Below are 26,268 nucleotides of genomic sequence, written 5' to 3' on the forward strand. Positions count from 1 at the left end.
CACGTCCACCACCTCCCTGGGCAACCTGTTCCAATGCCTGACCATCCTAACAGCGAAAAAACTGCACAGAAATCGTGACTGTGTAGCTAAAGACTACAGGCCGAACACTTTAGCTGGGCCCCTGACAGAGCACATCCCGTTCTCTGGGGCACCCCCAGCCAGCCGGGAGCCCGGACCAGGCGCGGGGAGCGTTCCCCCTCCAGCAGGACCCTCCGCCATGGCTCTGGAAGGCAACAAGTACAGAGTGGGGACAGAAGCGGCGGCGCTTTGCCCGGCGAGTCCCGAGGGCGGAGGGGACCGGGCAGCGCCCGCCGCCTGCGGCACCCCGGCACCGTCTTCAGCCCCCCCCTCGCCGCCTCGCTTTACGGCGCGGCGCGCTTTGCGACGCCCAAGATGGCCGCCCCCAGGGCACAATGAGCCCGCTCCGGCCACCGCCGCCGGCAGAGACGCGGGGCACGGGCAGGGCCGGCCGGGGCACAGCCGGGGCGTTCCTCCGGCAGCGGGACTCGTCCGCCACCGCTCGGCGTGCGGGACCCCGCCGGGGCTCGTAGCGGGAGAGCGGAGCGTCCCCGGGGAGGCGGCATGTGGGGCGCCGTGCTGCGGCGCGGGGTCCGCGGGGCCGGCGGGCTGCGGTGCGTGTCCTCGGGCGGCCCGCCCTGGAGCCAGGTGGTGTCGGAGGCCGAGAAGATCGTGGGCTACCCGACGTCCTTCATGAGCCTGCGGTGCCTGCTGAGCGACGAGCTCAGCAACATCGCCATGCAGGTCCGCAAGCTGGTGGGCACCAAGCACCCGCTGCTCGACACCGCCCGGTAAGCGCTGGGGGGCACGGCGGCTTTCCCCCGCAGCCCTCGGCAGCCTTGGCAGCGCTCCCGGGAAGTTTCGGCCTCCGTGCCCAGAGAGAAAGGCTGCCCCGGGGGCCGGAGGTTTCGCCTCCGCTCCGGGATCCTGGTTCCCTCGCCGCAACAGGTTTTCCCTGCGGTTATCCGCTGTCATTCGGAAGTTGCTTTCCTTGCGATGCCACGTGCGGCGCTTCCCCCGTGCGGTGCGGGGGGGGGGAAAAAATTCCCTTGGAAAGTGCGGCTGCCTCGCTAGTAGTTACGCGTTCTTTTATAGTTAAGAACTATACTGCAAAGAAAACAAGGAAAAAAAGCAGAGAGGCTACACAGTTTAAAAGCTCGAAATGACACTGCTCGGAATTGTGTGTTTTGTTACCGAGTGTTTTGGAATATCCAGCTGGGAGCTGCCAGTTTTTGTGTGTTGTTGAGAATTTTAGGGTTGCTAAGCTTTTTATCCACTCTTTCATTCTTAAGGCAAACTAATGGAAGTCTCGCATTCCTGCCAATAAGCAGAAATTGGGGTTGCTGAGCGGGGTTTTCTTTGACTGTGAAACAAGAACTGATTGGCAGTGAGTTTTTTATAAAATAAAACTCCAGACGCTTACCAAAATGAACGAATAAAATAAAAGTGCAGTTTTCCGAAGACTTTTGGTTGTGGATTTGAGTGTTTTGGTTGTGGTTTTTGTTTGCTAGTTCTATGTTTGCTATAACTGCAGCTATAACAACATTAATAGAATCCAAGTTTAGTATGCACAGTATTTTTTAACAGGTGTAAGACAAAAATGAGCATTTGGTTAAAGTGGATGTTCAGCTTTTCTTTTAAGTAACGGAAATTGTAGCTCTTTAGTGGTCCTTGGCAAATCCACAGTGTTGCAATGATATTAAAATAAGATTTTTTTAGCTCTCCGTCTCAAAATCTGGTTGTCTTGAGTGAACAAAATGAGTACAGGGGACAAACAACTCCTTTAAAGAAACATGATTTTCAGGAAGGGGGATTTAGACATTGGCTTAAGTAGACTTTCCTGGAAGAAACAAATTAAGTTGTTAATAAAAATGGAAAATACCTGATTTTAGAAAATGGTGGTGGAGGGGATTTTGCTGAACTTTTTATAACTGAAGATTGTGATATTATGATAAAGAGGAGGGATGAGAAGAAAATGCTCTTCTGTCTTTATAAGGTCAGTCGATGGAATGGAGGGAATAGGAGGAGCAAAGCACAATATATTTGGGCTCTTAAGTTTGCACTGTAGTCACAGAAGTGTCACAGGGACCTGCAGTGCCAAAGTGGAACTTTAGAGTGCCTCTCCAATGTGTGGTAGTTGCTGGTTTGTTTGTGGATTAAATTTAAGTGCAGTATTTTGGGGCATGGTTGGAAATTCTGTGGTGGAGCTGTGATGTAAGGATTTGTTGGGGTTTTTTATTATTTTAAGTGGTCTGCTTCAGGCTTAATTCTGTAAGCCTGTGGCTTGTGGAACACCAGTCGGAGTATAGTCGTGCCCAGGCTCAGCAGGACTCAATACATTCATTTTTAAAATTCATATATGTTTCAGAGTGCACTACTAAATTGATGTGCTGTGCTGGAAAGAAAAGGTATTTACTCACATAAAACTGAAACCCTGTGCCCTTACTTTGGATCTTCTTACTTGGTTTCCCTGGTGTTTCCAAGGGCTTTGTTGCCGAGGGATTTTCAATGACCTTGACCTTTGTGTTATAAGAAGAGTTAATATCCTGCTGACAGGTTTTAGTACACCCACAGTAAGGCACAAATTGTACCTTGCTCACCTTGTTTTATGGTGTGATATTGTGATAAGGTGAAACTTGAGCCTGTTCTTTCTCAATAATCTTGATAATTTATTTCTGAATTTTAAGTGTTGTACGTTTCAATGTAAATGTGAGTGATTTCATTTTTGGGTCTGAGATCTATGCCCTGACTTCGCATAGCAATTTAGGAAACAGGTTGTGATTTTTCAATACTAGGATTTTCTTTGAATACTTTTAAATCTGTCTCATTACTCATTCTTAAAAAGCAACAAAGGTTTCCTGTTGAGTGTTCAGACAAGTGTTTTAAAGTCTGGGTATCTAAAATATTTTATTTTGTGATTTTTTTTAAATGCTTAAGTGATTGATATGTCCTGAAACTCTAATCTTTGAGACTCTGAGTGAGTAAATGCTATATATATCTGAGAAGTACTCCAGCATTAAAGGAGATGTTTGTATTTGTGGAAACAACTGAAAAATATGTGCTGTAAAATGGATTAGTTGCATGTGCTGTTTCTCAAGTTTCTACTAATTTGTTTTTGAGGTTATAAGTGCTGACAATCAAATTGATTGCTTGCTGTCAGGTCTAAACAGTTTTCTGAAACCTTCATTGACTGGTGGCATTTTGTCATCAGTGGTTCTGTGTCTACCCTCCCTTCCTGCCTAAAGGCTTTGCTAGCTTTTGAAGTCTTCCTGAGAACATGAGGGAGTTCTTAAAGCAGAGGGTTCTCTACCAATGCTTGTCTGCATGGAACAGGTTCTGAGACAGCATAGGACATAATTGCCACCACACTGAAAGCCTTTAGTGTAACCAGAGTGTTGATGAGTGTTCTTAACGTTTTGCCAAGCTTTGCAGTGCAGTACCTGTGCTGAGAGCCTTGAAGATGGCAGCTGAAAGGTATCTGTGCATGTGAGACAGGACATGTGGAGAAACAGCTGTTGGGCCAGTACACGTTTCCCTGATGATCCCATCCATTTCTTGCTCGTTTGGATGCAGCGCTGGCAGCTCCTGGGTGTAAGTGCCTGCCGTGAATCAGGACTGCAGCAGGTGTTCTTCTGGGATGATGTGTGACCCTGATACCTCCTACCAGCCTTGTGCCTGGCCAGCAGCTTTAAATTTGAGAGCTAATCCTGACCCTCCTCTAGGGCGGGCAGAGATGGGTAACTGAGCCCTAAATTGACGTATTTGGGAGTTCTGTAATCCGTGTGGTAAAGTTGAGTTTATATAGTTGAGTTTATATTTTATTAAATTCTGTTTTATTTCTAAGGTTTTGGTTTCTTAAAAGTCATCCATGTGAAGTGAGCAGCCTCTGTACTAGCTTTGCCAGACTTGTTAGAAGGAAGGCAAAATGTGAGGAAAAGGTTACATTTCATTTAGGAAAGGCTAATGTCTAGTGGTTAATGGATCATTGGAAGCTGGGGTATCTGGATTAGATTCACAGCTGTGCTTTTGGCTCTCTGACTAGAGCAAGTCACTTAATTTTTCATACTTGCATTTACTTATCTGTGAAATGAATAATGTAGCATCTGTTTTCTGGAGATGTTGCACTTCATTCATTGCAGCCTGTATCGATCACTGTGATCTTTCAGTGGAAAATGGTGTATAAGCAATATTAACAGAAATGCTATCATTTTAAAAGTTTGCCTCTAATGGATACTCTGGAAACAAAATTGCAATCTGACTATTTCTGGATTATTCTTTTTGTAGTCCTGTGAGTCACTGTATGGTTTTTCAGAGATTTAAGATTTGCTATAATGAAGCGTTTTCAGCAGGTACTCAAAACTAGCGTTTCTTGGGGTTTTTTTCTCTTCAGGCTTTGTTGGACTAAAGCAAAACTTTTTCAATGCATGATTGTATGACCTCCTTTTCATTTGAGAAGCAAACAAATCTCCTGTCTTTTCTCTTTCCTATCTCCTTTCTAGGCTAGCATACATGCTTCTTAGTATAGGAAAGAGTCTGTAATTGGCACAGTGATCTATTTTTCTCAAATACATAGTGTGAATAACATTTACTTGATTACTTAATCTCCCTTGAGAAGGGTATAGCCTGCTGCAGATTGTAAACAGTAAATGTTATGGCCAATGCATCACTTTTATAATATCACTGAATGAAATGGAACACTTCATACACGTAAAATTATTATGGGATACCATTTAGCTCCAGCCATTCTCTCATTAGCCTGCGGGAGGAATGATTATATTTTAGTTCTGTCAGAATTGTTTGTTGGTGATAAATGCTTAAGTAGACATGGTTACAGTTTTCTTGGATTATTACAGAAATAAAAAGACTGGCTAGACCAGGCTTTGTTCTGTTGCAGCCTGCTCGGTGTAGGTCTCTAGACATTTTAAGGCCCAAGAATGTGATCCAGAGCACTTTCAAGATGACATGCTTTTTGTTTAAAATGTCTGATAACATTGGCTTCCCGATAGTTCTGTTTATCGGCTTGAGAGAGCTTAGTTCGGTAACACATCTTGTAACTCCAGGTGTTGCATGCATCTGCCTTCCTATGCAGGTGACCAATTTCAGCAGAGACAGAGGCATTTGTTCCAGCTTGTTGTTGCTGGAGTTGTTATTGCCAATTTGTATTTTGTTTTAACAGAATGGTGACCTTAAAATCGTCCTTTTCTTTTTTCTTTTTTTTTTTTTTTAAATTGAAGGTGCTGTGAGTGACTGCAAGTAGCTTTTTAGCAACTTGTTTCAAATGTTAATTAATTTTTTATTTTCTGAGCCAGAAAAATGATAGCATCTATTTACTTGACAGTGGTTAATGAGGTACCTTTCTCTAAAAACAGCAGGCAGCTGGACACTGATATGTGATAAGCAGAAGGTCTGGCCAAAGCTGTGCTTCTACTACTTAAGTGTTACCTAGTTGCTTAATCTATAACGGTTGTGAGGTCATGAAGTCCTCCTCCTGCAATTGCCAGATTAGAAGTTAAAACACATTGGCTTTCACTACATTTTATTCTATTTTCAGCCTGCTATAACACTTTGTAAAAAGTATTTTTGCAGTAGAGAGATGTGATTTTTATAATTGTGGTCAGAATGCCTGTGAAGCTAGCTATGATATGGCAGCAGTGTCGTTTCCTGTGTTCACTTCAGAAATCTGTTTGACTTCCTGGAAGCACTGACCAGCACAGCTGGCATTCAGGATACTTCTGTGAAAAATACTGGTGGTGATGTTAGAAATGCAGAAATATTTTTCCTGCTCAGTATGTTTGATACTATTTACAAAATATACTGGTGGTTGTAGGAAGTCTGACTTGGTCCAGGAAGACTATTTCCTGATGCATTGTGTGTAGCTGATGGAAACAAAGGTTTTTTTCATGAGCGTTCTAGCTGATTGAAGCACCAGAGTTAAATTTTTGGTTTGACTCACCCCATCAAGAAATGTTTGTCTTTCAAGGAATGCTGGCACCTCTTAGCTAAGTTAGTTTTTGTGAGTATCTCCCAGTCAGTTGGGATAGACTTGAAAAACCTTCATCATGTTACATGACTTAGAAATGTTGATACTCCCTAGGGTTTTCTGTTACCATACTCACCATCAGGTAAACCTTTCTTAGACACCAGAACCAGTTTATTGTGTACTTTGGCTGAATGAACTCATGAAGAACTATTGTGGTAAAGTTAACTTTGGAAGGTAAAAAAAACATGAAAGAAATGAAACCATTGCAGGTTCATATATGAACTGAAATTTCTTTCTGATTACTTCCATATTATTCCTTGTTCCTGTGGCCTTCAGTATGCTTCTCAGTCAGCCACCACTTAGTGCTGTCTTGTACAGTTAAGAGGAAGAGAGAATCCATTTTTTGTAGGTCCCACTCTTCCTTTATGCTGTAATCAGGTAGAATGGGAGGAATAGATATGTGCTCTTTGTTCTGTCTTCCAAATGTTGTGTTTTATTTCTCATCCTGCATTACTTTCACTAGTGCATGTTTTTAATTAGTTTTCTCCACCAACAATAAATATTACACTCAAATACTTAAATGCTCATATCTGTCAGTTGTTGCTGCTCTTTTGAAGAGCTGTCAGTAGATGAGAGTTGCATCAGTATTTGTGCACTTGGGCTTCACGTTCATAGTTCATGTTTAAGGGATCTTTTTTTGTTGTTCTTTTAAACATTGCACTTTGGGTTTGGCAGTGGTAATCTCATTCTGGAAAGGTAAAGCATATTAGCCAGTCATGTGTGTGTGTGTCTGTCTGTCTGTCTATCTATCTATCCAGACACACCGCCATTTTATTAGTAAATCCTAGCTCAAGAAGTCAAGGTAGCAGTTGTCAGGTTTTCAGCTGTAGTGGTGCTGAGTTCTTCTCTTGTCAATCATTCATAGTGTTTGTGTGGAAAAAAATGATGTAAAGAATGTTTAATTGTACATTACAACACTTAGTTTTGCTGACTATTTTGCCACTATAGGCAAAGTAGGATTGAGTAGGAAATCTGCAGTATGAAGATATAAATGCTAGGCTGCAGATTAAATTCTCTTGAATAATTGGGGGTTTTGCAGTGATTCTCATTTAAATATCTGTGTTGAATCCAGGTTTCTGTGCTTATGAAGGATGTATTATTTCAGCATGTAGGGTGGTCTTTGTAAACAAAGTCTACTCAGTAGGTGGTGATTATGTTTGGGATTATCTGATGGAATTGTTTACAGTGAAAAATAATATCCTGTTGTGATATTGATAATTTCTGGTATTTTGCATAGGGAGTCTGAAGGTTTCAGCAGAATTTCCAGTACAACTTGGTCTGATTGAATGAAAGACTGTGGGAGTTATTAAACTTGGGTTCTCAAGCATGTGACAAAGAAACTGAATATATAATGTCCAATATAAAATGAAGGTAATTTTTAAAGTTCACATCTGTTCTTTCCTGCTTTCAAGTACAATTGATTTATAATGCTTGTGAATATTGAATACCAAGTTTAATGTACTAGCGAATGACTGTTAGGTCAATGTTTGCTCAGTGCTGGAAAAGAGTACTGAATGAGTGGAAATAGTTTCAAAATAATTCCTTCTGTAACACTGAAGAGAGTTGCCAAATATGCCTTTCTATAAAATGAAAATGAGAACCAATGTCAAAAAGTAATCCAAATTAATATTTGGGTTACAGGAAGTGGTTTTCACTCAGTGAATCTTCTATTTGGCAGTGGTAAGTTAACCTCTTTACCTTACAGGAATAATGGAAAAAGTACTCTACCCAGGGCATTTTCTCTCTCTGAGATCTGTGTTTTGTAGCTTACAAATAGTGTTCTTCCCTGGTGTGCAGCCTCCCAGATGACTTCTCTCCTTGTTTTGGAGGTCCTGGCAGTGGCAGGAGGTACCATTAACCATGAGCGTTTTCAGAGCTCCTCAAAAAAACATGGATAACACTGTATCCTCTGCAGCACTTTGTAAATCTGTTGAGGAAACACAAGTTCAGGGAGGACAAATGCAAGCTCAGGAAGTAGATGTTTCCATACTAACACTATTGCTTTGTCCTAGGTGTGGCAGGCCACTGTCTTAAATTATTAATATCTTTCCTTTACCCCACATCTGAGGGTCTTAGTTTCCCTCAGGGTAGGCAGACTGTCTGCAGTGCTTGCCCTAAAGGAACTCCTGCTAGAGACAAACCTGACAGACTATAAAGGAACACTGTGAATTTAAAAATCGGATCTATTACAAAAAATAAGTTTAAAATCTGTAGCAGCTGCTTTGCTGTCCTTGAATTGCCCCTGCCAATTGTCTGACATTGACAATCACTTTAACTTGATTTTTTTTTCTCTTCTCTGTTTCTGTAGGAAAGGATTTCATTTAAGGAAAGAAAAACTGATCATATAGGAAAACTGTTGAGACTTATTATGTAATGAGCTTTTATCAAAAACATGCTGTGAACCACCTAGATTTTACTTATAATGATAGATAAGGCTTAGAAATTTGCCTCAATTCTTCATTTTACTGAGAAACTCTAGGACCTTTTCAGCCTGCTGGTGGTTCTTCAGGTGAACCATAGTCATCTTTTCTTCAATCCTCAGCTATTCCTGAAGAAACATCAGGAGCTCCAGCTTTTGTATTCATCTTTCTCATTTCTTTTCCACGTAAATTACAAGTGATGGTTGTTCCCATTTCCTTTCTCGTTCCCCCAATTCCTTTCTTCAAAATACCACTACTTGGTTCTGGTCTATGGCAGCTCTTCCATTTTGGGGAAAAACAAAGAAAGTCATAAAGGAATTCTGTTTCTTAACAAAATGAAAGTTTATACTTAGTTACGTCTAGTTTGTTTTGTTCCCCTCCTTTTTCCCTGGTAAGGAAGGAAGTCATACACCTTGGCACCACTGATTCAGGTTTATTTTTCTAGTTAAAAAAATGAACAGGCAAACCCTTTAGTCTTTATCTCCATTTTGTTTCAAAAAGTACTGCCTTTATTTCTTCAAGATCAAGTGGAAATTATTTTTGATTATTTGTTGGCTAAATGATCCTGTAAGTGTGAATTGATTGACCTGATAGCTGCCACTAAACATGTAAAATTAATTAGTTTATAGAATCTGAGTTCTTTAAAGAAAAAAATCATTCTGCCTATATAAGCTCCCATTATTTCTTTTCTAGATCTTCACACTCATGGTGCAAAGTTAATTGTATGCAGCTATCTTTTTCATTAACTGCCTGTTCAGCACTCTCCATGAAATAATCATAATCAAAGGGTCGATACATCTATATGCTGCCATTGCTCCTGGAAATAGCTTACCTATTGCACCTTAAAAAAAAAAAATAGAAAGAAAGGTTCTGTGTTTCAGTCATAAAGTAGGACTGGGTTTGTAGCAGGGTGTGCTTGTGTAGACTCATCCTGCAAATCCATAGTCCAGGTTAAGGCAATTTGTGGGTAAATGGTCTGTGCCAACACTCTTTGTGGCTGGTTGGCATATGAATGATTAGCCAGTAGTAGAAGCACCATAATTAGCGGATTTGGTAAGGCTGCTTTTAATCAGCCTTAATAGAAAGTTCAACTTGTTAAGAGCTAAATTAAAATTGTTAGGCCAAATACACAAGCAAAGCCACAAGTGGAAAAATTGCCTCCTTTGCACACTTGAAAAATGACTGTGCTAGCATATGTTTGTTAGCGGGTGGGTTTTTTTCCTGTTAGTGTTGAACTTTGAGATTGAATATGGCAGAGCCACTGTGTTTTTCTATTATGGAAATTCATATATTTTCATAAGCTAGAAACTAAAGGTTGCTTTGATATATCAGTGCATCTGATGTTCATGCTTGTTATAAGAGGGTAAGGTTTTTACCCCAGTGATCTTCCAGTCTCTGACTCCCAAATGCTTTCTATTTAATGTGGTTTGTGAATATGAAGGTATACTTATGCACATTTTAAAAGGATGTTGGTGATGTTAATGCTACGTTATGAGGTTCATATTTGGTTTTCCTTTAGAAGTTGGCTTCTGAATATGATCTGTCTGGTATGACTATATTTCAGTAATCAAAAATTAATCTACAGAAAAAACAAGTCTTCCCCAAACCTGTGTTGCCTCATGGAAGTGAAGCTGAAGCATTAATGGGCTAACTCAACATCTGTTCTTCATCCCCAGTTGTTAAAACCAGAAATACCAGGGAGGATTTGTATTCCATGTTTTATTGTCCACTGGAAGAACATGTCACTTTCTGATTATTTGTAAGTTTAGGTAATATGGGAGTCATTGACAGGCTCTGAAGGAAATCAGATGTCATCTCTCAGTAGGAGTGATAATGTGAAAAGACCATTTTCAGAAATAAGGCTCAGAAAACTTGAGAAAACTGGAAGTATGGAGACCTTTAGAGTGATTGTGGGGGGAAGCCCTCCTTCCAATACACATTTGTTCAAGGAGTGGAAGGCATTAAAGGAGTTTCTACTATTAGAATTTACAGTATATTTTATGTGTCTTTTGTCCATGATATAACTTCATAAAACTGAAACAAGTAGTCTTGCCAGTTGGAAAGTAGGAAATGAATCCATGTAATGACTATAACGTGTCGTAGCAACAAAGTTTTAAAATAGTCAGATTCCAAAATAATGTTGTAAAAATTACATCAGAGGAAAAAAAAATACTGTGTGTTATGTTATAGCAACAGAAACATGGCCCTATTTGTTTGTTTGTGAATCACTTGGGATCACATTTCTGCCTGTGGATTTTTGTGGGGGAGCAGGGCTGGAGTTTATGTCCTAATACGCAGTGTTTGTTTGAGGGGATGTGTGAGTTTATACTTTTTTTTGTCATCCTCATTCCTGTGACAGTTTGAGAGGGCTGAAGTTAATTTTTCCTGGTTTGAATTTATTTTCAAATAAAACACCAACCGAAAATTCACCTTCTTGATTTCTTTTCTACTTCTAAGACTTTAAGAGTTCCCCTGAATCTCTCTGAGTCTTTTACCAGGGCTTGTCAGGGAATGATAAAATTTTAGTAGCCAAAAATCATGAATGAAGCTTCAAGAGGTTGGGGTTTTATTCTAATTAATGAAAACATAGCATTGTTGGTGGATTCCATCCTGCAGCATAATGTTCCGATGCTTCCCAGAGCAGCAGTGAGATTCACAGTGGGAGAATGTGCATCCCTCATCCCTCCACTTCCTTGCATGTGCATGGTGATCCAAGCCTGGAGGAGCTGCTCCTTGGGGCTGAGCCAGGCTTATTCTCTTAAGGAAGCAGCTCAGTGTATGTCCATAACTCTGTGAATGCAGGTGGTTGGCAGCATAGCTCTGTGTCACATTCAAAGCATGGATGCAGAAACGGGATGGGCTGTCTTGCTCTGCCTGCACAGATGTTCTGCAGTTGGCTCCTTTGAATTTGTTTTCATTCGAGGGCTTTGGTTTCTAATTTTCACAGGTCTCATCCTCAATCCCCAGTGTTGTTTCATGTATGCCATCTTCCTCCTACTTAATTTAGAAAAAAATCTTTTTCAGGTAGCTGCTAAGATGTAAACATGCATTGCAACTCGGAGTTGAGGTGTCTCCATGACAATAATTGTTCTCTTTCCTTCTTCTGTTATAATTGCTAGGTGATTTACTTCCTAGAAATATCAAGTCTGGATTAATATATTGTCCTTGGGTGGTACCAGAGCTTCAGATTACCTTGGTGTGCGTGTAGGTATTAAATATTAAAAGGTGTTTTCATGTTCTCATGTGATGGAGCGCTGGGTAAACAAGTCTTACTGAGCAGTTTGGGAAGCGTGTACATGCCGGTTTGCCTTAGGAAATCTGCCATTTAAGCCTTTGTCCTGATTTTCACTGGCTATAGTAAAAGGAGTGGTAGACAAGGAACCAGAACAGTGAGTGTTACTGACAGGAAGAACCATTGTCCTGACACTGTGAAGAAAACCTGTTTAAGCTCATGAATAACTGAAACACTTACCAACTACTGCCATTAATCCTCATGAAACGATTTTCAATCTTTTTTTTTCCCCCCAAAGATATTCAAAAGCAAAAATCTCTGATGTTGTATAGTATCTTTGCTCTCAAAATTTGTTCCCCATGTGTTCAATCTGGAGACAAACAGATACAAGCCCTTATAAATGTCAGCATTAGGGAAACAAGAAAATATGTTGAAGAAATTTGAAGAAAAGTTAATACTTTAAATCTACATATGTGATGGTTTTGTTGGTTTTTTCTTGAAATTAATGTTGCCATGCTATGGAAACTGTAAACATGAAACCTGTGAAGGTGTTGCTAAAATCTGGGAGAGTGTAGTTGTATGGTTTAAAAAGCCCCAACCAACCAAAAAAACCCTCCCCTTCAGGGGGTGATGCGCAAGTTTTATCTGTTTTATAATTTCAAATGTGTACTATTAAAGACAGGAGATACTCAGACCTTATACATGTTTAGCCTTAGCTTTATTATGAGTAATTCGGGGTTGTTTTTTAAACTTCCATATCAAGAATGGAAACCTCTTTCCTCATTTGTGTGCTCAATAAACATTTCAGAGCTATCTAGCTCTAGACAGAATTAAAGAAAGAGTGAGGTGGCTGTCTTTTAGCTTTAAATTTCCCTTTTATTTTTATGAATTCACAAAATGTTGAATATTTATTTATTTTTGCTACTGAGACACAAAAGGCAGAAGCCTGCAGGCTTGTTATGGTGTGGGTAGCTTATTGTGTTTCCATATCTGATGTAATTTTATTTAAAAATTAAATTTTGCATTAGATTACCTCAAAAACATCATCATTTGTTGATGTGAAGAATTTGAAATTCTTCTCCTGTGAATGATGAATTATTATTTCACAAGAGATCTAAATTATTTTAATTAATTACTTTAGGCTTTAAATCTTTAAATTTTAAATTAAGTTACAGGTGAGTTAAGCTGCTCCTTAAGGACCTTTTACTATGTTAGCAGTGGAGACGGATAATATTCGCTGCGTAATTCTCTAATAGGCTCTGCTGAACAAGTCTGCTGTTTTGCTCTTGATTTCTGGTTTGTGTCCAGCATTTCAGGGATCAGCTTGGACAGTTAGAAGATATCACCAGAAACATATTTTCCTGTCTGCTGTGGAAAAGAAAGATTAGGACCCATTGAAATACATTGCTTTCTGAAGTTATTTAGGACCACAGAAATTTAATGTAAAACCAAACGAGGCACTGATAACTGGATGTACGAAGTTCTGTAGAAAATGTACAAAATACAGAGCCAGGTTTATTGGTGTTAGTTTCATATCCTGATCTCAGTCCGTGTTCCCACTGCTTCAACTATTTCTCATGTATGTATATAACTAGATACAATTACAAGAAGGTAACCTAATCGTTGGCTTGTGGGCTGCAGGGGTTGAACCAATGCTTATTTTCTTCTTCTCGTGTATGATTACTTGTTGAAGATGTGATACATTTAGGTCATATTTGGCATGTGTTTAAACTGAGCCCGGGACTGATTTATGAAAAAGGGGGGATAACAAACCTAAATTGTGTTTTCCCATGTGTGACTGTTGTAGCCAAGCTGCAATTTATTTTGTAGTGTCTTAAGTTACAATAAAAGATACATTCACAAAATAAAGTAGGGTAAAGAGTTCAGCCGTTAAACCTTTTTTTTTCTTTTTTCTTTTTTTTTTTTTAAGTTAGCTTTCGTCATTGTGCTTTTAATTGTGTTAATTACTTGAAAGAATTTTTTGGGAGACTAGTTGAAGAACAAGAGGGAGGAGAAATTGCCTCTAGCAAAGACTTTTTTGTGAGAACATTCTTACAGTATCTTATGGGAGAGATATCACTAAAAGAGTCTCTTTTAAGATCCCCATCTTCATACTGTTTTTAATATGAAAGTTTTTTTAGTTTCCTAATAATCTTCCAGAATACCAGATTTCAATGCCTGCAGCCAGTGGGAGAGAGCAAAATTATCCTGTAATTAAAATTTTATCATAAATTTTCATTTTGTGTATTTTTTGAAAGTGGGATGCTAAGCTAGATGAGTTCAGTTGTTGAACTTGGTGTGCTCTCCCAGCATTCCATGGTTCAGGTGCTGGCTGCTCACAGGAGAGGCCCAGGCTGCGTTCTTCATTCTGCCTGTGTGGCTGTTGGCAAGTCTTTTTCCTGGGCAAATTGTGGCAACCTGATGTGCACAGCACCACACAGGGGTGTGGACTCAGAACATGGCAGGAGCATAATGCCCCAGATACCTTGAAATCAGACCACGTGTCCACGTTCTGCTTCCCAGTAGGTGTGTTGTGGAAGTCCACCAAAAAAAGTCAGTGTCCTAGCTTGGAGCCTCTGCTTCCCAGGGTGCAAGAGCTGAAATATTAACTGAAAGCTCATGATAAACTTAAATGTGGGTAATTGCATGTGATTGGAACTTAACCATGGTGTTGTACAACTGATGAACTTCAGTTTTGTTGTGATGTTTTGGTGATTTGGTGTTTTTTTTACATTTTTACTACCTGCTATTGCGAATTCCTCTGTTCAAACACTACTGATAGTTAACTTGGAAAATGCTTTTTTTTTTTCACTACAAATGATACAAGATTGTTTCAGCTGTTGCAAACTCAATATTACTAGGTTACTAATATAAATGCAGTTTGGGGTGTAAAACAGTGGAAACATTATTTATGGAGATGTTCAAAGTCAATGCTAAGTAAATGGGAACTTTTTATTGGCATCTTATGATATTGGAAGAAGAAAAAAAGTATTTGTTTATTTCATATGTAAAGAAAGTTGCATCCAACCTGATTTTTTTTTTGTTTGTTTGCTTCATGCACAAGTGGTCCTAACACATTTTCAGACTGAGGCAGAAGGTAATCTCCAGGTAACAATATTCTATGCTATTTTAAGGATGCATGCCCCACTGATGGTTTTTAAAGCACAAAATAATGATGGCATACCGTGCAGAGGTCTTGCTTGCCTGAGGCAAATAGTCTGAATGCACTAGATGCAGACTTCTGTTTGCTGATGAAAGTGTTGAAAAGGTGCTTGGTTTTATTTTTGTTTGGTTGGGGTTTTTTGTGTTAGTTTTTTTTTTTTTTAAAGTGACAGTTATCTATTTTGCTGTTAATGATATTGCTTTCAATCAACACCTGAAATATATTGCACGGACTAAGAAAAAAAGCATAAGGTCCCCTGGGAAAGAAGTTTGATGCTCAATTTTGGCAAAAGTTGATTCAGTTGATTGCTTGATAATGGCAAAAAGAACATCAGGCAGTTTGGATGAAATGTGCCAAGCCAGGGGCAAGGTAGGTTTTCAAGCAAAGGAAAAGCCTCCTGACAGATTTCCTAGCGAATGGGGAATTGGAGTGTTACCACTAAATTATTAGAGAGACAGTTAATGACAGAGGAAGGAGTCAAGGAGGCTAAGAAACCCACACATTTCAGAAGGAAAAGGAAGAGGTGTATGTTACAGAAGTCAGATTGAAGAGGAGTCAGGGTGGAGTGTGTGCACACTGAGGGCTCCTCACAGTGAGCTTGTTAAAGATGCATGAAACAATTCCAGTTTGCATCCAGAGCATTCCAGTGGTTCCAAGAGGTTTTTGGCTGTATAGTGCTTTTGAAAGCTAAGAACCATATATGCTCTTTTCATAACTTTAAATTGAAAACAGCAGAAAGGTGTAGTTCAGTGGAGAAGCAGCTCCCCTTATGGACAGCAGTTCATGAACTTAATTTGTCTTGCAGTGCATGTCTGAATTGCATATGCAGTCTGACAGCCTTTCTTCAGCATCAGCATGTACCTGTCAAGTAAAGCTGGAAATACTAAGTGTTTTTCATACTAATCTTCAGAGAACATATGATACATAAAGGAATGCAATGTAACTTTTTTAATTCAAAAGGAATATGAGTAATATGCTAGAAGAACGATAGGGAAGAGGAATCTTTTAACTAAAAATGCAAAAGTCCTGGTAGTGTCTGAACGTGCAAATGACCAAGCATTAATATGTTGCATATACACTTTTATGCAGGAATTGGTAGTGCTTTCCTAGTTGGTTGGGACTTAAAAAATATTTAATGTATTGGCTTTCTATTTTGTAGTGAAGCAATTTCAATTTTAGACCCGTGATTTGCTGAGGGATTTAATACTTCATCTGAAATCTTGTATTGGCTCATGTAACAATTCTTTCACTTAAAACTTTTGCAAAGCTTTTCCTTTGGCCAGAGAAGTTCTTGGTTATAGTGGGCTCTGATAAGTTTTATTCCTTTTTATTTTTGCCTTAGTTATTACTTTCTTGCTTATCAGTCTTCTGGTTCAAAAGAACTCTGTGGAAGAGGAGAAATGGGAGAGAGCAAGAAAAGCATAAATAAATGTGATTCTTGTGAACAACCAATGAAAGCTGTACTGAAATGGAGGATTGTTATGGAAAATGTTGTTTGTGTCAGGCCATTGTGTCTATCAGTGTGCCGATGACCCATATAAACATTAAAGTTCAGAAATAAACCAATTTTTTTCTTTTCTCAGTTTAGTATCAAGATAATTTGTTCTGTATAGGATTAAGACATAAGATATATTCATTATTGCTGTATTATTGTTGTTTGAATTTTAATTGCCTCTTTCGGGAAGAAAAAAAAATCTTTGCATCTACAAGAACACGATTAATAGTTTTGTGAGCTTTTTTTTAATGATTCAGGAGAAACTTGTAGACAAATAGTTTTATTAACTGAAAATCTTTCTGGAAATACTGCTTAGAAAGCATGCAAGAGATCTTTTTGTTTTGGTTGTCTCTTATGTGATGCAGTAGGATAGTTTTAACAAGAGGCTTAAGGCTCATTCTGTTGAGTGCAAGAAGCTGAGTTGGCCAGAGAGGTCTTGGATTGTGGTTTCACAAGCAGCTGAGTTAGTCTGCTGGCCTTTTGCTGGAAGGGAGAGGTGATGCTCTTTTCTTCCCTGCTCTTGCCTGTCCCTCCGGTGCTTTGGCCATGTGTGTTGTTGGTCTGACCTTTCTGTGAACTACTGTAACTCCCTAACCCAGAAGGAAAAAAAAAATAGGTGTTTTCTTCATTTTGTGTGTGTTTTTTGTTTGATCTAATTCCCTGTGGAGGCGGTTTATTGTGCACACTCAGTGCGTATTTAGGCTCCCTAGCGAGGCTGCCTTGTTCTGGAGAAGTGGCTACGTCCCTTTGTGTTGGCAGTTTGTAAGGACACTCTTGTCTCGGCATCTGAAGTAGCTGCTGAGCTTCTAAACTCTGTAGCACTACCTGAGGTTCCTCCAACTCTCTACTAGTTTCTCTTTTAGCTGAAATGAAAAAAGCTTATACAGTTTTCTGTTTCTCTGCTTAATTCCAAAATATGGATGAATGGCCTTGCATACTGTAGTTGTCCCTCTTTGCAGTTACTACACATTGGTTTCGTCTGTGAATGTAGTTCTGCAAACAGTCAATGAGGAGAACTTCTAAATAATGAACTCAGGTTTCTGTCTAGATTTTCTCTGTTCACCCCCTCACTCGATGATTGAGACAGTAGGGGAGCTCAACTCTTGGCATCTGCCAGGAGTAATCCTTCTCTATTTCATGATTATTTTGTGTTAATGTAGAGATAGATCAGTGTAGGAAAGGATGTGTTTGTCTTTCACAGGCTGTCTAGCCTTGTGAGGTGAATAGGTGCCAAGTATGCCTTGAATATTTTAGCAACTGGTTTTGTCTTGGCCATAAAAAGAGAAGATTACAAATCTATTTTGTTTTTAAGGATTTCTGAGGTCACAGTCAGTCACCTGTATATGTTTTCTGAAATTTAATTTGCCTTAGGAACTGAACACATTTCAATGCTCTTTTTTAAATACCTTGTCTCAAGAATCTCCAATAAACTGAGATGGGAATGGCTGCCCTCCCAGACAGGGTAAGTGGGATGCTTAAAGTCTTCCAGCTGTTTGTCAGATACTTAACTTTCTGCTCTGAAACTGCTGTACCATCTGTCTAGCTAAAAAAGGTGCACTGAGCAAGAAGGAAAGTATCTTTCCAATTCAGATGAGTCTGCCGCATCCTGTGAGATAATCAAGCCACAGATGATTATGGGAACTGTGAATTTTAAATTTTATAGGAATAGTTTCATAGAAAGCATAACAGATGAAATTTGAATTAATTAATCTTCTGGATATCTCAAGGAGCAACAGTGCACTATCCTAAGTTTAAAGTCTGCTATGTGAGTTTATTTGTTATTCAGTCTATTACAGATGCCTAATATTTGGTGAATAAAATGGGGTTTTTTTGGAAATTTCCGAAGAAATCTTAAAGGTGCAGCAGGAGGACAGGGTAATTTTTATTGATTTGAAGTAATCAAGATGCTTAAAAGATGAGTTCTATGGTACAATTCAATGAACAAGAAATGAATACAGAGTAAAAGACCTCCGACAAAAAAAATATGAAAGAAATTTCTTAGTCCCCAGTGCCATCTGCAGGATTACTACTGGAACAGGCAGGAAGAGCAGAGGAACAGAAATCTGAGTGACAGTTTGCAGTGTTTGGTAAGAAAAGAAGAAAGTGTTACCTCCAACAAAACCTGAAGAAATACTGTTTCTTTGTCATGTTGAGTTACATAACAATGTATGTGTCAATTCGTTTTCAGCTTGTGAGCGGCATTAGGTTTGGTGGGAATACACCGTGTCATGAGGTTTCTCCACACATTTTGTTTTCTGCTTCTGCAGGAGCAGGTGGCTTAACCAGGCTTTCTTTCTTTGCACTTCTTGGAAGAAACATCAGCCATGTAAAAACACACATCCATTAGGAAGCATTTTTGGGATGACTGGCTCTTTGGCTGTGCTTGCTTTTTGAAAGCTGTCTCTTCAGAGAGGAGTGATGGACCCTAAATGTTTTTCTCTTATTCCTTCCATCGGCATTTGTGTGAAGGTGCATAACAGAAATAAAGATGTAAATCTGCAGCTCCCCTGCTAGGTTTCTGGTGCTAGAAGGGAATTCTTTTCACTACAGACCAGTAGGCAAGCTGACTGTAGATGTGTGTGTTGGCAGTAGGCAAATGATATACATGAAAGGATAAGATATAAATAACAACCAAGAAGAATCAAAGTTGAGGTTTTGGGAAAGAGGGAGTGTAAGATGAAACCAAATGTGGGTAAGATGGAGGTGATAATGGTGATGGTATCTGTAAAATTGTTAAGCCCTACAAAGTTGCCGTGTGCTTGGCATGTGGCTTTGTCAGGAGCGTCCCCATCTGCTCTACGGGAGCTTAGCATTCACAAAGAGTCTTTTCTCTTGCCTCTCGCTGACAGAAAACTCTCCCTTGTCAGAGGCTGACCTGACCTCAATTACTTATCTATTCATCACTTTTCTCCTGACTATTGTAATGTGATACTCCTGGGCACAAAGCCTGCAGTTCCTCTGGAGCGCCAGCTGGTTTAGGGTCTTGTTGTGTGTCACGCCGGCAGCACTGGCTGCCACGAATCGAATCTGATCTTTCTATGTTGACTTTCTGCAAAACACCAAGCTAAGGTGTCTATTCTTAATCTTCCGTGTGCCTGCCGTTTGGGGTTCAGCGTGTGTGAAAGGCTGCAGGGGGAAAGCTGTGGCTGCTTGCCGTGCTTTCTTGCACGCTGAAGCCCTTTGGAATGGAAGTCGTATGTTGGCGGAATGTTTTCCAGGACTGGTCTCACCAGAGAGGCAGGTCCCTTTGGGCCTAAGGACTTTTCTGGTAGGTATCTGTTGTACGTAGAAAATGAATCATGTAGAGTTTTGGAATATTACGGACTTGGGAACAAAAACTTCAGCCTGTGTGTTTACATGTCTGTCAGGAGTTACATTTTTACTATGTAAATGTTTGTATCAGAGCTTGTTGCTGTGGCCAGCCTTTCTAATGAGCATAGGGAACTACATGGTGCAGAAAGAACCATAGCATCCTGTGCTATGTAAGTTCTGGGGTTGCCTTTTTGAGGAGCTATGCAGGAGGGAGATGAATGACGCATGCTGACAGTGTTTCAGGTCTACAGGCATCACTGCTGAATCTTAAGTTCAGTAGTCACTTTGTTTGTTTGAGTGGATCCTTTTGGATCAGTGTAGGGAAGTGGATGTGGGAGGGAAATACCCGAAGTCCATTGAAGACTCTGTTGCTATAGAAGTTGAGATCAGACATAAGTCAGGCATACAGGGTTGGTCTTGAGAGAACTTGAATTGAGGGATTCTCTTAATCTTTATCTTAAAAAAAGAGAGTACATTTTTTTCCCCAGATATATGCACCACCACAGAAGGGATACCAAGACCTGCATAACAGAAGCTGGGTTAGTAAAGTGGTTTCAGCACTGAAAGAGTATCTTTACTCATGAGGATGTTCTGATGATGAAAGCCAGAAAGGTAGCAAGACCAGGGAGAGGGAAAGGCCTTACTTTGTAAGAATTTCCTTCTGAAGTAAGCTTTTGCTTGTTTAGAAGAAAGAAAAAAGCGAGAGTAGAACTACATGTGTATGTTATTGAAAAACTATGCTTCTCTGGCCTGATTAACCTAGTATTATGTTTCATAATTCTAAGAATTTTGCAATTCTGCAGCAGTTCTTTTGCTTGGACCAGACTAAAAATGAAGTTCTGAAGTGAATTATTGCTCCTGCAAGCCACTAGAGGAAAGTAAACAAATAGAAATCTTAGCTGTATTGTACGTGCAGTCTTTGTACATAATGCATATTGAAGTAGTATGCTCCTGGCTTTGAGTTCTCTGAGGAATGCTATGCATTTTTATTTTGCCCATTTTTTTTTAATATAGAATAAAGCATGATAAAATGTGAAAGTGAACTGACATAGATTGAGCATTATCACAAAGCAAGGATGTGTAGAAATGGTGCTGATGCTAAATGGAGAAATTACAGGAATGTTGCCATTGGGCTCTTCGTCATTCTTCACATTTGAAAAGCAGAGAGCAGGAGTGATGTTTCCACATGGAAGCACCAGTCCATTTCTTGTGACTCTGTATTTTAATCTGCAGGATAATGCTGACTCTCATTGTCACTTGTGTCCTGTTTGTTTTGATTCCATCTTTGTTTAGACTATTATTGGTGTTTAAAGAGCATACAAAGATAAAAAACAGTCTCAAACAGTAGGTTGTTGTATGTGACATCTGTTCTGCTTCATTATAGAAAGAAAAGTCCTTTAAATATTTTAAAAGTCTAAAAGAAATCAGTATTTATTTGTTGTTAATAGATCTAAGTAGAAATCATAAATGGTTTCAGATCAGTAAAGCAGTTTGTGATTAGCAGAAGGTGTTGCACTGTTTAAGGATATGTGTACTATTCTTTACTGTTCTTTAGCTTTATGTGTGTATATAAGCTCTCTCAATTAATTTCCTAGGGTTTGTGGAGAAGAGAATAATTCCATTAGGCAAGTTCTTGTAATGAAAACAGATGTACTTTTGGCCCAAGTTCTCCTCTAATTTGAATGATTTCCTTTGAAAGGAATTTGCCTATGAATGTGTGCAGACTGAACAGCGAGGTTAGTATAAAAGCAGAAGCCAAAGTTGATCCTTGATTAGAAGAGTTTTCCTCTGTCTTAGGTGATGTAGTTGGTCCTTCACAATGACAAGGTGGGGAAGGTTTTCAGTGCAGCCTGCAAGAGTGCAACAGCGAGTTAGTGTTCACGATGGGAATGGTGGAGTCAAATCCTCATGTGTTGTGCTGAATGTCTGTCACATCATGTCAGTTATTAAGGGATGAACCTACTGGGCAAACTGTGAGAATTTCAGAGGGTTGCTCTAGACATTATTAGGACCAATAATTAGTTCTGTAAGTGAGCTATACATGTATAGTCATTACTTGTTCTGTGCTGTGCTTGGATTGTAATGAATGAAGTGATATTTTAAAAAAGTCCATGCAGTAGGTTCCTTTTGTAGCAACTTAGTCAATATTTTGATACTTTTCTTCCAAAGCAAGAGCATAGAGGGAGATAAAAGATTTTTCTCTTCAACTCTGGTAAGATAATTTGACAAAAAAGAATTATTCTTCCATTCATAGCTGTGAAAGAGAGTACCTGGATTGAGTTCAGGGTTTTGGTTTCATCTCCTAGCTTGTGTCTTTATTCTGCTCTTTGTCTTTTCTTGTAAAAGAAAGAACTAACTAGGTGAAATGCCTTTTTTATTATCTTTTCATATATATATATTTAATTGTTATTTTAACGCTATTCATGTCTGCAGGAATCCTGCTAGTAGTGAATGTTCTAAAACTGAGATTGTTTTTCTAGCGTAGGGCCATTCTCTTGACACAGAGCTTTCACTCAGCCAAAGAGAGAAGCACCAACTGATAAAAGTGGAAGATTTCTCTGTGGGCAGGAGTCAAGAAAGCCCTGGAGCCAGAGAGACAGGGGGCTTTCCCTGTGTGGATTCCTAGTTAAAATGTAAATTGAGCCACTCTCATTTCCTCTTACTTTCTCTAGAACCCTTGAAGAGATCCTGTATACAGAGCTGTGACCTGATGGGATGGTGTTTTGATGCATTTTTGTAAAAAGAGATTCCTCTTTTGGACACAACCAACTCCCTTAAGACACTTTTTTTTCTCTCCTCCCATTCTTTCTTCTTTTTTCTTCAGTAGCACCTTCTGCTGTTCAACAGTTGCATATTATTCAAAAGGTTTCTGCAACAGCTTTCCAAAATGAAAAACGAAGACCTCTGACAAGGAGCAGAGGAGATTTTTCCTGGTTGTGCACTACTGAGCTTATCTTGTGACCTCCAAAGACACATGTGGATTCATATAGAATAAAATATTTATAAAATGGACATTTGAATCTGGTAGAGTTGAAGGATGCTTTAATGGAAAAAGTCCATTCTCTTTAAGTAAGTGGAACTTTCCAAGCTGTCATGAAATTAATTTCAGTGTTCATTTGGGTGCAGGTTGTAGGAGTATCTCACTTGAAATGATAATCTACACTTACGAAAACAGTGTCATTTTTTTACCAATTCAACAACAAAGTAAATTTAAATCGTACATGAGAAGAGGTGGGCAGATGTTAAATGGTCTCCCAGTGGTGCTTACAGTGAAAATTCTGTTTATTCCTTCCATGGTTTAATGTGTATTTAGCTGCACAATAATGTTGGGGTTTTTTTGTTTGTTTTTATTTTTGGTTTGTGTTTGGTTTTTTTGGGGTTTTTGGGGGTTTTGTTGTTGTTGTTGTTTTTTTTTTTTTTTTGGTTGGTTTTTTTTGTTTTTGTTTTTGTTTTTTGTTTAGTTGGGTTTTTTTAAGGACCAGGAAAGCAAAACTGCATGCTAAATTATCAGGTTCTGGCCACTGTATTGCCAGTGGTAGTGTACTGTAACTGTATTTTATCTCAACACATAGGATTGAGTCTTAAAACCAGAATTGTTTGTAAAGGGTGTGCAGTGAGGTTACTGCTCATAAGATGAGCTGTGAACACTGAATAATGTGCATTCACGTAGCCCAAAGCAAATGCAAAATAATGCAATGTAGCTTGACCTTTTCTCATTGCAGGTTAACCTGAGTCTAATTAGCCTAGGTTTGCCTCAGGCTAAAAGTGGACGGGAACCACAGCTTGGCTGAGTTATAACTTTTTAATTCTTTGTAACTTGCTTTTGTGTTTACATCCTGTGCTATTAGTGAGGAAGCAAGGAACTGGGGGTAGAACAAAGGAGGACAAACCAAAAGTGCTTGTTGCAGCAGTGGTAGTCACCTGCTAGAAATTTAAACTGAAGTTCAGCACTAAACATCTGCTTGGTGTTGTGCAGAGGCTTCAGTAACTTAGTTTTAGGAACAATCCCCAAAATATAAAGAGATCAGTAATTTTGTATCAACAGCACTGGGGTTTTTTTTGCCTTTTTCCCTTTTTGACATTGTGCGAAAATGAAGCTGAATTTTAAATGTGCAGGGTCAAAACTTACACTAGTGTCTAAAGTGAAGTTCTCAAGTTTTGTTTGCCTTTGTGGTATTGGGTGAATTACATCTTAAATATCATATCTATGTCTTTAAACTTGTGTAATTTTATTAGCCATTATGAAAGTTATTTCAATTCATAAGTCTGTTTCCTTCACTGACTCCAAGTAAGGTCACTGAATTGGGGATTCAGTACTCAAGGTTTAAAGTTTAGAACACAGAAATATCCAGTTTTGAGACATCTATTTTTTCCTGTGCTCTGTAAATTCATAGATTTGCTAATTTGCTCTGAAAGTACTCTAGATAGGCTTAAGAAATAAGCTCTCAGTTTGTATGCTGAGGTAGTTGCTGTGGCAATGCACGTCTGGAACTTTCATTTTCAAAATATCCTTTTTTTTTCTTTTTTTCATGGTATGTGCTTTCCTTACTGTGTGTTCCCCAGTGGGAGGTCATTGCAGCTTGAGATACCAGTTGATATGCTGTCAAGTTCCATCCAGAAGTTCATGCAAATTTTTGAAGTTCATTTTTTCACCAGTGTAGCTGAAAAGCAGGAAATTCACTACCTTGTTTCAATTAATGTGTAACATAACGAGACTAAGAATTATACTGCTACATTCTAAATTTGCAAAATGACATGTAGCTAGCATGAAATTTGGTTTCACAAGTTATTAAAAAATTCCTTGTGTGAAGCTTTCAACCCCACACTTGCAAATAACTCAGCTTAGCTAATGGTGGTATGTGCCAGGTAGTCTCAGTGTGTTTATGCCTTTGAGTGTGGTTCAAAATCTCCAACACTTCAGTCTAGTTTTTGTAGCTAGGAATAAATACACCAAGTAAACTGTTTTCAAATGGAAATGGATTTATACCATAGCTTTTCATGCAGACATGACAAAGTGAAAAGTGAGGAAAGAAAGTCTTCACTGGTAACTGGACTTCAAAACTATGTTAGCAAGTTAGCCATGAATTATTTGAAAATTCTTTGTATCTCTGGACATAAGAAATATTTCATAATGTGATAAGGATGATTTAATGATACACTTGCTATGTGTACAGCATCCCTGGGGAATAATTGAAAAGATTCAGAAAAACATTCTAGCTTTACAGTGAAAAAACAGTAGGTTTTGGTGTTTTTTTTTTCTTTTTAAGATTATGCCCAGAATCCCATCCATGTTCTCCTGTTCCTTGACTTTGCTCTGAAAACATAGTTTCGGTCTGGAAAATAACCAGTTTTACTCTGAAGAAATAGGTTTCTGTAAAAATGTAGGGGAAGTCTGAACTACAGAACACTTGTAGTTTTGTTGCAGTTTTTTTTCCTTTTAACTCAAAAAAAACAGCCTTCTGTTTTCATCTGAAACAGCTTTTCTTGAAAATATTTTCAACATGTCTTGAGACTTATGTAGGGTCTCTAGCTGAAGAAAAAGCAATGTAAGCCCATTCACAGAATAACAGAATCAGCTAGGTTGGAAAATACCTTTGAGATTGAGTCCAAGCTATGAATATCCCCATGTGAGCTAGACCATGGCACTGAGTGCCACATCCAGTCTTTGAAATACCTCCAGGGACAGTGACTCCATCACCTCCTTGGGCAGCCCATTCCAATGCCAAATCACTCTTTCTGTGAAGAACTTCTTCCTAATGTCTAGCCTAAACCTCCCCTGGCACAGCTTAAGACTGTGTCCTCTTATCTTGTCACTGGTTGCCTGGGAGAAGAGACCAACACCACCTGGCTACACCCTCCTTTCAGGTGGTGGTAGAGAGTGATAAGGTCACCCCTGAAACCTCCTTTTCTCCAGGTTCAACAAACCCAAGCTCCCTCAGCTGCTCCTCACAGGACTTGTGCTCCAGATCTTTCCACCAGCCTTGTCGCCCTTCTTTGGACACGCTTCAGCATCTCAACATGCTGAGGTCCCTTTCTGCCTGGCCCGTGTCCAGCCACTCTGTCCCCAGCCTGTAGTGCTGCAGGGTGTTCTTGTGGCCAAAGTGCAGGACCTGGCGCTTGGTCCTGTTGAATCTCATGTTGTCGAATTTGGCCCATCTACCCAGCCTGTCCAGGTCCCTGTGCTGAGCCCTCCTATCCAGCAGCTTGGTGTCATTGGCAGCTTTACTGATGATACACTTGATCCCCTCATCCAGATCGTCAGTAGAGATGTTAAACAAGAGAGGGCCCAACACAGATCCCTGGGGGACACCACTGGTAACTGGCCACCAGCTGGATGCAGCACCATTCCCAGCACTCTCTGGGCTCGGCTGTTCTGTCACTTCTTTACCCAGCAGAGTGCTCCTGTCCAAGCCATGGACTGCCAACTTTTCCAGGAGCATGCTGTGGGAGACAGTGTCAAGGGCCTTGCTGAAGTCCAGGTGAACAACATCCACAGCCTAACTCTCATCCACCAGAGGGTCACCTGGTCATAAAAGGAGATCAGGTTGGTCAGGCAGGACCTGCCCCTCCTAAATCCACACTGGCTGG

The 26,268-nt window shown here is 39.6% G+C and overlaps 1 protein-coding gene across 2 annotated transcripts in view; it reads left to right on the forward strand.

Moving 5' to 3' along the window:
- The first annotated feature begins 394 nt into the window (after positions 1-394).
- The window catches only part of PDSS2 (decaprenyl diphosphate synthase subunit 2), a 111,852-nt gene continuing 85,978 nt past the window's right edge, over positions 395-26,268 (forward strand). For both annotated transcript variants that reach the window (XM_066179463.1, XM_066179464.1), the window contains exon 1: positions 395-809. In XM_066179463.1, coding sequence (XP_066035560.1) covers positions 583-809 — 227 coding nt within the window. In that variant the 5' untranslated portion in view covers positions 395-582. The remainder of the gene's footprint in view (positions 810-26,268) is intronic.

The sequence above is a fragment of the Chamaea fasciata genome, unplaced genomic scaffold (genome assembly GCF_029207755.1).
Source record: "Chamaea fasciata isolate MVZ Bird 193981 ecotype frontalis unplaced genomic scaffold, bChaFas1.0.hap1 SCAF_3, whole genome shotgun sequence".
In the NCBI taxonomy this organism is placed as follows: domain Eukaryota; kingdom Metazoa; phylum Chordata; class Aves; order Passeriformes; family Sylviidae; genus Chamaea; species Chamaea fasciata.